Source organism: Chrysoperla carnea, chromosome 4 (genome assembly GCF_905475395.1).
Source record: "Chrysoperla carnea chromosome 4, inChrCarn1.1, whole genome shotgun sequence".
In the NCBI taxonomy this organism is placed as follows: domain Eukaryota; kingdom Metazoa; phylum Arthropoda; class Insecta; order Neuroptera; family Chrysopidae; genus Chrysoperla; species Chrysoperla carnea.
The window spans coordinates 74,697,194-74,710,898 of record NC_058340.1 but is presented as its reverse complement, the minus strand read 5'-3'; the positions used below and the strand labels follow the sequence as shown (position 1 = coordinate 74,710,898).

The 13,705-nt window shown below is 29.0% G+C and overlaps 1 protein-coding gene across 8 annotated transcripts in view; it reads left to right on the top strand.

Annotated features, from left to right (window-relative positions):
- The window catches only part of LOC123299269 (serine/threonine-protein phosphatase 2B catalytic subunit 3-like), a 242,977-nt gene that overhangs the window by 33,443 nt on the left and 195,829 nt on the right, over nucleotides 1-13,705 (top strand). For all 8 annotated transcript variants that reach the window (XM_044881614.1, XM_044881613.1, XM_044881612.1 and 5 more), the window contains exon 2: nucleotides 3,348-3,551. In XM_044881614.1, coding sequence (XP_044737549.1) covers nucleotides 3,348-3,551 — 204 coding nt within the window. The remainder of the gene's footprint in view (nucleotides 1-3,347; nucleotides 3,552-13,705) is intronic.

Below are 13,705 nucleotides of genomic sequence, written 5' to 3'. Positions count from 1 at the left end.
TTTCGGAGTTTTGTAATTAATTTTTTAATTTTAAGATTTTTTAATTTTAAGAGGTTTAATGCTACTGAAGAGGATTGCCAAAGCAATCGAAACCGGTCTAGCTAATTAATAATTTTATCATCTAGCTAAATATTTTTATTGTGGGTCATTAAGGGGATATATTTTAACAAAATGCAGGATAATGTTGGGAAATAGTGAGGAAATTTGAATTAAAAACAATATGATACTCTCGGCAGTGAAAAAATTTGATAAAATTAAAATTTATCTAGAAAAAAACTTAAATATTCTGATTTTGAGTCATAAAAACACATCATTACTCTATTATATTAAAATTAAAAGTCATAATTTTTAATCTGTATGTCACGTGACCAAAATCACAAGCCGCCATGATGTGACGTCATATAGGCAAAAATAATATTGACTTTAATTTGAGACTTTGATGAGGGTTTCAGACCATTAAATCGAAAGAAAGTACGCTAGCTTTAAAGAAATGTTATAGACAAAAGTTATCAAGGACAAAAAAAGTATATTCGTATGCGTTAAAAACTTTTAAGCTCAGATAAATGTTCAAGATAATTTGAAGATCAAGTTCAAATGACCACGAAACTATAATTTAATCTAAATCTTGGACACAGGCGAATGTCTATTGCTCTTGACAAATTTTGGCTTTGGCATTTTTCAGTAGCTAGCGTGTATCTTTTCGATTAAATGCAATAATGACATATTTTTAAGTCGTATTTCCTCCGAAAATTAAAGATTTCAAAAAAAAAAAAATGTTTTAAATCTAGTTTTTTATCAACTTCCTAATTTACAGTGTTTTTCTATCTCTTGCCTTTTATCTAATTTGTCTAATGACAGAATATAATGTCCCCCCCATCAAACTCGCCAAATTTTGTTTGAGTTATTTTTTTGATTGGGTAACTACAAAACGAGTTATAAGCCATAATATATTAAAATTGTTCAGCAGTGGCGTAGCTCGCCTTGGAGGGGCTCTGTATCAAAATTAGTTGGGGGGCCCAAATTAAGGATAAAGATTTTTCACAAATGAAACAAAAATGCTTGCATTAAATTAAATTAAATTTCTCCAAACAATTCAAATTAAAGATATACCTTTTTTTAATCTTTTTTTCGGCAATTTGATTTATTAAATCATAGTTGAAGATGATTTCAGTTTTTCTAAAATTTCTGCCTCTATAGACAATTGTGACAAGTCTGATAGTCTTTTCAGTTCCATCGAAGTCCTTAGGTTATTTTTTATCAGTTTTACTTTTGAAAAACTTCTTTCAGCTGTGGCGGGTCAAGAATGGAAAGCATCCATTTATTGAATTTTATCAGCAATAATTCCATGACTTCCTTAATGGAATACATTTTTCAGATTTTAAGCATGTTTTCAGATTAATTAATTGTCCATAACATTTTACTAATTGTTGCTTACACACGTTAGGGTCCTCTGTAACCTGGGGACCCCGTATCATTGATACGGCTGATACGGCGGTAGCTACGCCTCTGTTGTTCAGCCTGTATATTTACTCATTTACTCTGACACAAATTATGGAGTATCAGAAGATTAAAAAAATCAAGCAAAATATTATTGTAATTCTGTAGATTGAACGTGTTACCACCTCTTTAATTAAATCTTGTTTGGTAACATAAACATTGAAGTTATATAAAAATAACATAAAATGATCTTTTTCTGGCATGTTTGTAACATATATCTTATGTGATTCTTTGTATTGTGTTGTAATATTATTGTAGTAAGTATGTGACATTGTAATAATGCACCAATTCTTCTCTATCTTCGTTAGTCGTTAAAACTAATGCGAAAATTATGTTACATTGATAATTCGAAAAATATGATCATGTTTTTATCTTATTTGGCTTCTTTTATTGGGCGTGTTTACGTATCTAACACATACACCTACTAAATTCTCATTTCACTATTCACTTGATTTAGGCAGTTTTAGATCCGCGTTTTCCAATATTTTATGTCTGATTTTCTTCCTAAAAAAAATATTTTGACTTATTTCTTTTAATTCTGAATGTTATTTAGACTTTTCTAAACTACTTCTGTTTGGACGTTCTAGAGACAGTTTTCAGAAGTATCTTCGTTGTCAGCACAAGTGTTAAGAGCATTTTGCTTTCGCTCGATTTAAAGTATAAATAACTATAATGATTATGGTAAGAAAAAGTCGAATATAAAACAAATCTGAACAATTTTGGTAGCATTTGTTGTACGCCATATTAAATGCGTGCTTTTTATCTACAGTTTTCCCTTTTTTTCTGTCAATAATAAATGAAATGAAATATATAAATTTTAAAATGACATTCAACTCGATAAAACGTATTTTGCAATAACTGAACAATGAATGCATTCTTTATTGATTCGAAGTTAATAACACGTTTATACGTTTATGTCAATGCACGTGTGCACATTTTCTAGGTAGTTGGTGGTTACCCAAGGTAGATTTGTATTCCTCGAAAATATAGACTTATGCATTGTATCGAAGGTCAGCGAGTAGAGGTTGAGATGTGTTATGAATCCGTGTCATCATTTCTAGAACGCGTTCTATAATTATATATTTCTTGGCAAACAGCCCCATTAAATTGAGGTAGAGGGTTGAAACATATCTTAGAACTCTGTTAGTGTCAACGTATTTGCAATAAAATAGCCATTCTTACGGAATCCTCAAAGCAGCTCCGATTTTGATTTTGAGTTTTTTCAAAATGTTTTTTTTTTAATAAATTGTTTTAAATCAGAAATCTTCAAGAAGGGGTAAATTATAAGGAACAGGGAAAAGCAGTGTTTCGACTGGTATATCAAAGCCCAGCCTAAATCGCTTATGATAGAAGTTTAAAGTTAAAATAGTGAAACTGACATTTTTGAGTTGACTACGTAACTGATTAGTAACTGATAGATTTTCCTACAAACTTTTACCCCCTTTAGGGGATGAGTTTCGAAAAGTCCTTTCTTAAAACAGCACCTTCAGTGTAAAATCAATACACTCTCGAAATTTTAAACTTCTATTACCGACTGGGAGTCGAAAATAAAATCAACAAAATCCTGCAAAGTAAAAAAATTCATTAATGCGACTCTCGAAGTGCATTCCGGCTTTACGGAATCCCCCACCCATTCTTCAAGTGTTCAAAAACATGAAAAGACAAAAATTCTATTTCAATAGTATCTTTTGAAAGGGAAATATGCCTTTAGTGATAGAGCTATAATGCTCACATTTGGTGTTCATTCGCTCAAATAATAAACTGTTCTTGACTCGTCATCTCGTCAATTAATCACTGCAATTACAGAATGTAACAATAATTTTTTAATTATATTTTTTATTTTGTTTCAGCTGTACCTTTTCCACCCAGTCACAAATTAACTGTGACGGAGGTGTTCGATTCGCGTTCGGGCAAACCGCGACCCGATGTGCTAAAACAACATTTTATCCTGGAAGGTCGTATCGATGAGGCCGCCGCTCTTCGTATTATCCAGGAAGGTGCCACATTGTTACGCTCCGAGAAAACTATGATTGATATCGAAGCGCCCGTTACAGGTAAGGCGAAATCTTTTTTTTGTTTTTGTATGTTCTAATGAAAAATAATTAAAATTGGTTTTTTTTTTTTATATCATAACATTGTATGATGAGAGTATATTATAATAGTTAGTTTGATCACGTTTTGTTCGTATAGTATCTTCTCACATTCCACCAATTCTCATCCCTATACTTTGATTAATATACAGGGTGGACGGGTGAAACCATGTTGTCTTATCGATGCAATTTACTCCGATGATATCAAGATTTCTGCCTCATAAATTAAACCCATTTTTTTATACTTTTAACGTAAAGGTGAAGTAAAATTTTTCGAAAGTACTAAGAGAAAATTGCTGATCGTTTAAAGTGCTAAATTTTCTAAAATTTTGTGTGATCTCCTTTCCCCCATTGCTTCCGGAGCTAAACAAATGTCTCGAACTTTAACACTCCACTTTTTATATGAAGGCTTCATGGAAAATATTGGGACTCTAATGTTAAAACTATTGTTTCTTCTACCAAGTATAAAATCAATATTCAAAGCGCTTCTTTTTTTTTTAAAGCTGTGCACTATTTTAGAAGAATATGTGTTATAATTAATGCAGATTTTTGAGACAACGTGCTCTAAGGGATCTTTTCAGGTGATACCTCTTAAATGGTATACAGAATCAATAATATTTTTGAGATATTCTGGACATTTGGGTAGTGGTTTTTTCTCCTTCCGACAAGTTGCAGAAACATCAAAGTCGATACGTCAAATATTTTTTTTAGAATCGTGGGAACCGTTTTATGAAGTCACATTTCGAGGAAAACACGCTTAAGGTCTTTTATATATATTATCAATATACTTTCCTATCAACAGTCAAGGATTTCAGACCATATAATATGCCAAATAATTCCTCATATATTCCTGTTTTGCAAGTTGATGTTTTTTGCACACACTGAAACGAACTCTTGTAATAGTGAGTGAATAGACTTACGATAAACAAAGTTTAGAGAATACTGATGGTTGAATCTGGAATTATGTCCCAATCAGGTCATTTTCTGAGCAGAAGCTCTTTACCAAAGGCCCTTTTATAAGTTATATTTGGTTGCAAGCTCAATTTTATCGATGTATTTTTCTCTGATAAAATGAGCAGCCCTGTATACAATGAGGGCAGATACCTCTACTAATAATATTGACTAACAACAATGTGTATGGTAGGGTAGCTGGGGTAGGAATGGACTGGAATAGAGTGGAATGGTTGATGGTCTGTTATTGACCGGTTCGTAGTTACTACAAGTTATGTGAGCTAATTTAAAACTTGAATGAATACAATAAAATATACTACAGGTATCAACTATCTATCATCATCTCCTGCTCCTCGTTGCTGCTCTGATTACGAAAGGACTACTATAAAATGAGGTTGATATTTTAGTTAGGAACGTAAGGGGAATCAAATGAGTATTTTTATGGTATTCGATTTTAATAGATATGTGAATATAGGATTGCTTTTACCGTGGAGTGTAATTAGCTAAAAATAACGGATTTCCATTAGAGGAGAATTTTTTTTTTTTTTTTTTTAATAATGAAATTTTTTATTAATATTTTAGAATTGAACAGAAATTAGAAATAATTTTTTATCGGAAATCTTTCGGTTGCGGAATATTCAAGACATAAGTTCTTTTTCGAAATAAAATTTACGAGTTAAATGGTTATTCATAGATTCGAATATCAATTTTCATTGTCGTGTTTTCTTTACATTCTGCCAAAGTAGCAAAAATCGTGAAAACGCAACAGATATTGATGCGGTTTTTTTCTAATAGATGTGTGAATAGTGATTGGAGAGTAAGGTTTTTATGTATAATACATGCATAATATTAAGTAGAAAAACACTGATTATTTTAAAGGCTAAAGGAAATTGTGAACAGAAGGAGGCTAAGTGGGTAGCATAAGAAGTGAAGGTTATAACACAACTTAGTATTTAAAAAATGGCCCAGCGAAGTGGGTATTTCACAGCTAGTTAGTAATAATCGAAAGGCTTTGACGTTTAAATTTGTATACAATATTTAGTAAACAAAGACAAAAAATAAAAATTAATTTAAAACAATTTCCAAATATTTCTAGAAATCGCTATCATTTTCTATAGGTTTTAAAAAAAAAAAAAATTTTAAATCGATTTTCAAATTGAGATTGGAAGAGTTAGTATGGCTTGTGTCAAAACACATTACAATTTATTTAGGTTTTTTTGTATTTTTAAACTAGAGTGATACCAACTCGCTTTGCTGGGTTTAAATGTAAAGATTGATAAAGATTGCTCTCACTTACCCCCTTCCTATAACACTCGAAATAATGGCAAGGATTGTTTTACACAGGTAAAATATATGTATGGTTTTCTATTTAAAAAAAAATACATAATAGTAATTATTCATTGAGTATATCAGAGAAATATTTCATATTGAGTACTTATACAGTAATCTGTAATTTATGGTAACGTCAAATGTCAAATTAAATTAATTTTTAATTTTTTTTAAAATTAATATATCGTTATAAATTATATATCATGTGTTATTCTGAAGTATAAGCTATATTTCCTGTACAGTTTCATTAAAAACCATTCGCTAGTTTTAGCGTGAAAGCGTAACAAACAAACAAACAAACAAACAAACAAACAAACATGCTTACTTTCGCATTTATAATATATAGGGATGTATTCTATAGAGAATTGCTTGTTTGTTTAATTCGAATAAATAACAGTGTTTTTAGGAGAAACATGTTGTTAGGACAAACATAGGACATTAAAATAATTTAAAACCAATTTTCATTTGTAATTTATGTGATGTTATTTTCAGATAACACAATTTTCATTTTACTGTGTGATCACATCGCATACAAACATAAATAAATCCTTTTTTATTTTTTAGTGTTATATCACACTAAAAATATAATTGCATATAATTTACAAAATGACAAATTTTGTAAGTTGGTTTTCTTTTTTTATTTTGATGTTTTTCTAAATGGCCAATATTGATTAGAGTTTCAAACTGGTTGAAATTATCATATAAAATTAGCTAATGGAAGAAATCAGTGGCGAAGCGTGTGTGAATTTAATAAATTTTATAAACAATAATTAGTACAAATATGAAGTTAATGATGTGTTTCAATTATACCCACCTTCGATGTTTATGCATCGAAGTCATATTTTGTAAAAGCGTATTCATACTCGAATGAACTTTAAATGATGCATTTAGAGATGTGCGTAATCAAGCAGAAATTGTTTAATTGATTTTAATTGCATTAAAGATATTATCTAATTGACTTTCAGAAATCAATTTTAGATAAGAAAATTTTACATCCGTAAATCGTACATCATAACATAGAAAATCTATCTAAATTTTTATCTATCTTAAGGATGTACAAGGGCCAGGACAATTTTGGATAAAATGTTTGTTTTTTTGAGGATGGAAGGTGAAGATTAAGTCTTCAAAAAGTCTGAAAATACTGAAAAAAGTTAGAAAAGAAATGATCCGGGGCTTAAATTCTACAAAAAGGGTTCATGTGTGACAAGAAAAAATAGAGCAAAAAAATTGTATACACACCACGGTAGCAAGTACAGGAAGTCTCAGATCTCAGATCAATGAACATGAGATCTGAGACATTTGTTATTTTTGCTTCTTTGATGTGTCGTATACTTTATTAAAAACCTTTTATAACCGCTAAGGTAGTTCCTCCGCGACAGTCCAGTCAAAAAGTTTTGGACTAATACTATCATTCAGCGCATTAACTGTGCTATGACTACTATGACTATATGTTACCATATATTATTTTCACAAGACTGTAGTTCCTCACTACTGTATCTCCTATACGTATAAACACACACACTATGATATATACCTTTACCATTAGTCTTTATATCCTCTCCACAAAAAATTATCGCTAAAACGAGTTATTTATTTAAGTTTTTTATCGAAACTATATGGTAAATAATTTTTATTTTTTTTTATATATTTTCTAAATATAGTATTCTACATTATATTAGTTTTTCATAGAGATGGTGAACGTCATTCATTGATAAATAAATATAATATTTGTAAATTTGTGTATTTTTATACGCTTCTCCCATGTACACGTACAAATTGCGTCACTTTTAATTGCTAATATCTCATGTATGACATGGTAAATCATCTTCTAATTTTAACAGCATGTGTATTATGAATTAAATATTTTATATTCTGAGTTTTGAGAAATTCTTGAAATATCACTTTCGTGTAGGTACTACCTTAATCAATATATTGTTGTGTTATCGTTACCAATCCAACCACACATCGGTAAATTTTTACAAGATTTTGTATTCTAGAATTTTGCAACTTTGTGTATCCACAAGCCATGATAACGTTCTCTCATTTTCTCTATATCATCTAATTTATATTCATATTAAGTTCGGTGATGTTCGTTCGATATATAGTTATAGTTTTATATCTCCACGAACTAGAATGAGTTTTTAATACAATATGAGTTTACTGTTGTAGTTGACTACAGTTGAGTCAGTCTTATATCTATCTAAGTGAGTGATTCGTTTTTGAAAATAAAGTTATAACATTATTTTATTATTATTCATGTACAACACTATATATAATATGCACTACATTGTATTATGGTTATGGTATAGTGTTGTATAGGATGATGATCGAAATCCTATTCGCATTTCAACTAACTCACTCACAACAATATGTATTATTGAGTTTTAGTAAGCAACTTTGAAATATTATTTTCTTTCTATTTCGTGTAATTCAAATCTACTGCACGATCTAATCAAATATTGTACAATATTGTATTATTGTCTTAAAATGTAAAGAGGACAAGAGACGTTCAATATTTTTGTTTAGGTTTAGGTTAGAATGAATTTCCTAGCTGTGTTACGCAAGCAACGCAGTACGGAAGTACGGAAATCGCATTTACAAAATGCCAAAATTCAACTCAAAAATACCAAAAACTTCGGAACTCCTCTATAGTCGATTTTTAAGTTTAGACTTTATAGTTTTAAAATAAGAATATAGTTTAAAAAACTAAAAAACACGCTTGTTGTTTGTTTTAAGTATGCGTGGTTATCGATAGTATAATAAATGTATATAACTGATGACGTCCTATGAATGGGTATGATATTAGAGAGTTACATACAAACATACAAATATACATACATACAGATGAAGCTAATATAAGCTTGTTAAAAAGAGTAAACATATTGATCGTCTATGAGTAGCCTGTTTTGATGTATTTTTCATTTGGCTTGTGTGTCAGTTGATAGTAACCACATAATGTATGTAATTTAGTTTAGTGTGACAACATATAACTTTATTATTGATGAAAAATATAACGACAACAACGCTATAACTAACTAGTGTGATCAAATAATATTTTTACTGGAAATGAGAAAACTTACATACGTTCTTTAATTAAATTCTTAAGGAAAAAAATGTAATTTTTTTTTCTATTCCGTGCTTGAATTTCCATCTATGAATATTTATTTATTAAATGCATATTTCTAGAAAAGTTTTATAACGCAGATCAAATTAGAAGCTTTAACACATTATGATAAAATTCGAATGAATTTTTCATTCAAGTAAGTATATGGTGAAAAAACGGGAATTATCTGCGAGTATGATTGATAAAATCTAAGAAGTATCTACCAAACAAGTTTGGGAAATCTATTTTATATCATCAATAAATTGGACTTTTCTAGACTTTAATTACATTTTTTTGATTTTACAGATATTATTTCTAGTTTTCAAATTGAATAAACTGAAAATTTTACTTTCTCTGTTTTTCAAATATATAGAGACCTAAAAAACACAAAAATCTAATTAATTTCACGGCTAGCTTAATTTTTCTCGACGTAAATCGATATGATAGAAACTACCAATCATCATAGGAATTGATGATTTCCGATTCACAGTTTTTGAATTTTTTAGGAAATTTAGGATCCAAAAGTTCTCCAAAACCTGAATAATTTCAATTATATTTCTTTTGATCCGAAAAATCAACCTTTCGTATCTGATTTTAAACGATATCCCCCAAACCATGTGTTTAATCATTAAAATTCCTTTGATAGTTGATTGATATTTTTTATGATATCGATTTTCGGTGTTCTTTTGAAAATAATTTAACTGGCCGTGAAATTAATTAGTTTTTTTGTGGTTTTTGTTAATTATTTCGGGAATCATCAGAGAATCATATGAAAAATTAAATCTTGTCGGTATCCTGTTATATTTAGGAATGTGTATCGTTTTGTGCATATGGAACTGTACAGTTCCTGTTTAGTTTATAACAGATATAATAGCATTATATCTTACTCACCCGTTTGACTAGTGACAGACATTGGTAACGGATAACGTACTGGTGAGACTGGTGACTGTTTCTCGACACAACAATGTATTATAGTGTTTTCATCAGTTCACAGTTGTTCGTAACAGCTACAACTATGTATGAACATAACAGAGAGAATAAAAATATAATATTTATGGACTAATTTAATACTCTATTTCATTATATACCATCATTTTTATGATTTCAACAATTTAATTTTACTAGGTATATGTTTTGTATGTGAATGTGGTAGGTACTATTTTATCCAATAAATATATTTTGTAAACACCTGATTCCTACAATCACACTTTTTAATGACCACCAAATTAAAAATACGTTGCGCAGAAGCTACGTTAGCTATGCGAATTCTCTCAGAGATTGAAAAATAACACATGTTCCGGAACAGCAGCCAAGCACGGAAATAAGTTTTTTGGAAAAAAAAGTTGCATACAACAGTTGTAGACCGAAAAAAACTGTGAGCTATAGTTACTTAAATGAAAATCGTGAGCTATAGTTACTTACACTATATATTTTTAAAACCTTGCCCAACAGTGAAAAGGCGTTCTTTTTCGTTGAGCCCTCAATTATAAAAAACCATAAACTGTCAGCTGCTTTTGCTTTTTGATTTATGACGCAAATGGGCAACATTCAAATCATGCGTTGAATTAATCAAGTTTTTTAATTGGACATTTAAATCTTACGTTAATTCTTCATAAAAAGGATGAAAGATATCCTTCATATGTCCTGTTTATTAAAAATATGGTGGAAGCGCAAATAAATGTATAATACATGGTAAAAATGGATATGAAATATAATTAACTGCGTTTCCACCATTTATTTTACAGCATATTAAGAACGTTCCCAGAAAAAATCACGTTTTCTTAGGATCGTTTTTAAATCGTGTATATGTAGGTGTTTTCATAATTGCCCTTTATTAACAGGTAATTCTTACGATGTTAAATTTATAGATTTGAGCTTATAGAGCTTGCGTTTTTAACATAAAATCCTCTATTGAAGTGTTCTATAAAATATGCTTTATTATGTAACAAGGCTAATTTTCTTAACATTAATTTGGAAAACTAATATTTATAATTTAAAAGCATGACAAATATTTTCCTATAAAGAAAATTATAACAAGTGGCACTCCTTTTTTCCATAAAGTGCATTTAAAGTGATGAAATAAATAGCATTTGTGTGTTATTTCTTCTATAAGTGATTTTCTCTAAATCTTTAGGCTTCAATATTTCTTCATTTCAACTATGGTACATATCGTAAAATTTATTTTCTTCTTATTTTCCTAAGTACTAACAGAGTCCATACTCAAAATTTGAAACATGATCAAACATTGTCATACACTCATTTTTTTGAGAACGTCTTCAAGGATGTATATTTAATTACCTAAACAAAATTGAAAAATAATTTAAGTTATATTTTTTCTTCACTTTTATAACTTTATAATATTTTAATGATAAGTTTGTTAGTTGATTCTTTTGTTGTTGGTAAAGTAGAAAACTTTATTTATATGTTGGTATCGTTCGTACTTACTGAATACTAAAAAAAGAAAAATAAATACTTTGTAGTATTTTTTTAATGATCACTACAAAGTATTAAAACATGTTCTAGATCTGTTATAAAGTACAAACTAGAAGCTTTTCTTTTATTTGATATTAGCAGTTAAAATGTAATAATATTTATTTTATATTTTTATGGAAATATTTATATTATTATTTTTCATATCTAAGAATTTAGGTTTTCTTTACTTGTGCAGGATAAGTGCTTTCTTTTCGCACTGTTTTTCGTACGTCAAATTGCTAATTTCCTACTGCGTGCGCTAACATTCAAATTATCATAAGTTTATCGGACTCAAAGTAATTATCTATTTTGTCAGTGCGTGGGGAAATCCTTAAAAAGGGGAGATACATAGCTAATTAATAATTTTATAATCTAGCTAAATATTTTTATTGTGGGTCCTTAAGGGGATATATTTTAACAAAAAAATAAAACAGCCCACAGAAATGCTCATCTTAATTTGAATAACAAGGAAATAATTTGTATAGGTCGTGTACATTGTCTCGTCACACTCGAGTGTTAAAACGTGTGCACTTGCCTTTATATATCTTGTTGTACAATATACTTTTACCATTGCTAGCGAACTTTATATAGCAAGTAGTCAATAGATGATATTGAACGTCGTAGAAAGTGGAAAACTGATAAAAAAAAATGTTATTTAATTTTTTCTATTATGTTTATTTTATTTAATTAATTCCAGCTAGAAAACTATTCAATGCTTTACAATTGATATTTTTTTTATGATAAATAATTTTAATTTCATGAAATCAAGTTTCTAATCATTGGAATGACTTTCAATGCTTGTATTATATAAAAGATGGTTTTTGGACTTTCTGATTGAATCCTGGAATTTGTCAATATACTCCTAAACTTTATGTATGTGATTTTATTTGATAAAATACTCCGCTCGATAATATTCCGTAAACTTTCTGAAAAAATTGATAATTGTACAGTTTTATGTTGAAATGAACACTGAGACGACATCTTCAAATACTGAAATTATACGGAACTAGACATCATATGAGTCAGATTTAAAAAAAAAATGTTTAGTCTAAGTAAAAAAAAGTTTTCTATAATCTAAACTAAATAGTATTGTCTCTATCTCCACACTCCACATTACCTGCATACTTTTGTACATGTTAAGACTCTATTATGAACAGAGTTAATCTGTCCTCAATTATTAGCTGCCCTATTAGCTCAGTTGGTTAAGGCGTAACCTATTCCGTCCCCGGTATGCTTGGGGTAGCGGTTTCAATTCCCGCCGTCGCAACCAAATTAATTTTATTAATAGTTGTGATGGGCTGGTGTAGTGCATGATATATGCATGAAGGAGGTGTACTCAGCCTCTGAAATTCAGGAGCCGATAAATGAAATTATCAGCGGAAAGGTGGTAAAACACATATATGGTATCAAAATGGGCTCTATAGTCTAAGTGTGTCCTTCGTGGACAGCCAATATAACCTAACCTAACCTATATATGGAGGTTAAAAAACATTTATTTAATATCAAATGATATTAAAACAAAACGATGATGTGATATATTAAGACAGTTACAGCTCTTGTTCTAATATTGAAATTACAAGGAAAAAGTATGTATGTTTAACACAATAGTTGAAATGTTTCCACTACCTCCACCGCTTACAATTTTTATTTTTTATATCTGTTTCATTGTGTGCCAAATTTTATTTTTTAATTTTTTTTTTTTTGTTTCATTTCTGTTTGGTAAGAACAAAACACAACAGAAAAAAAAGTTAAAATGAAATAAAAAAATAAATAAAATGATAGGAGAAGTGAAGTAATTTTTAAAAAATTTTTTGTAAAATTGTCAACATAAAAAAACATTAATCAGTATAATAATTATAAAATAATGAATATAGGCACCGAAAAACTACTTAATTATAAACGTTGTTTGTTTTACACAAATATTATGGTTTTGTAAGGGTACCGTATCGATAAAATATTTGGGAAATATGGTCCATAATTCGATCTGAAAATTATTGAATTGTGGTAATCAATTCTGATAAGTTTATGGTTAATTTGAAACAGCACAATTTAGTAAAAAAATACTTTTTTAGTGACAAAAATTTATTGTTATAAAAAGTAGAAAATAATTTTTCTTATGAGTCAGTCCTACAAAACTATTTGTCAAAATTAACTTTTAAAATTGCGAAAAATCAAGAAAATTTTTTGTCTTTAATTTCGATAAAACTTATAACATAAGATAATTTTGACCCAAAAAGTTACAAAAATCGAATTTATTTAATGA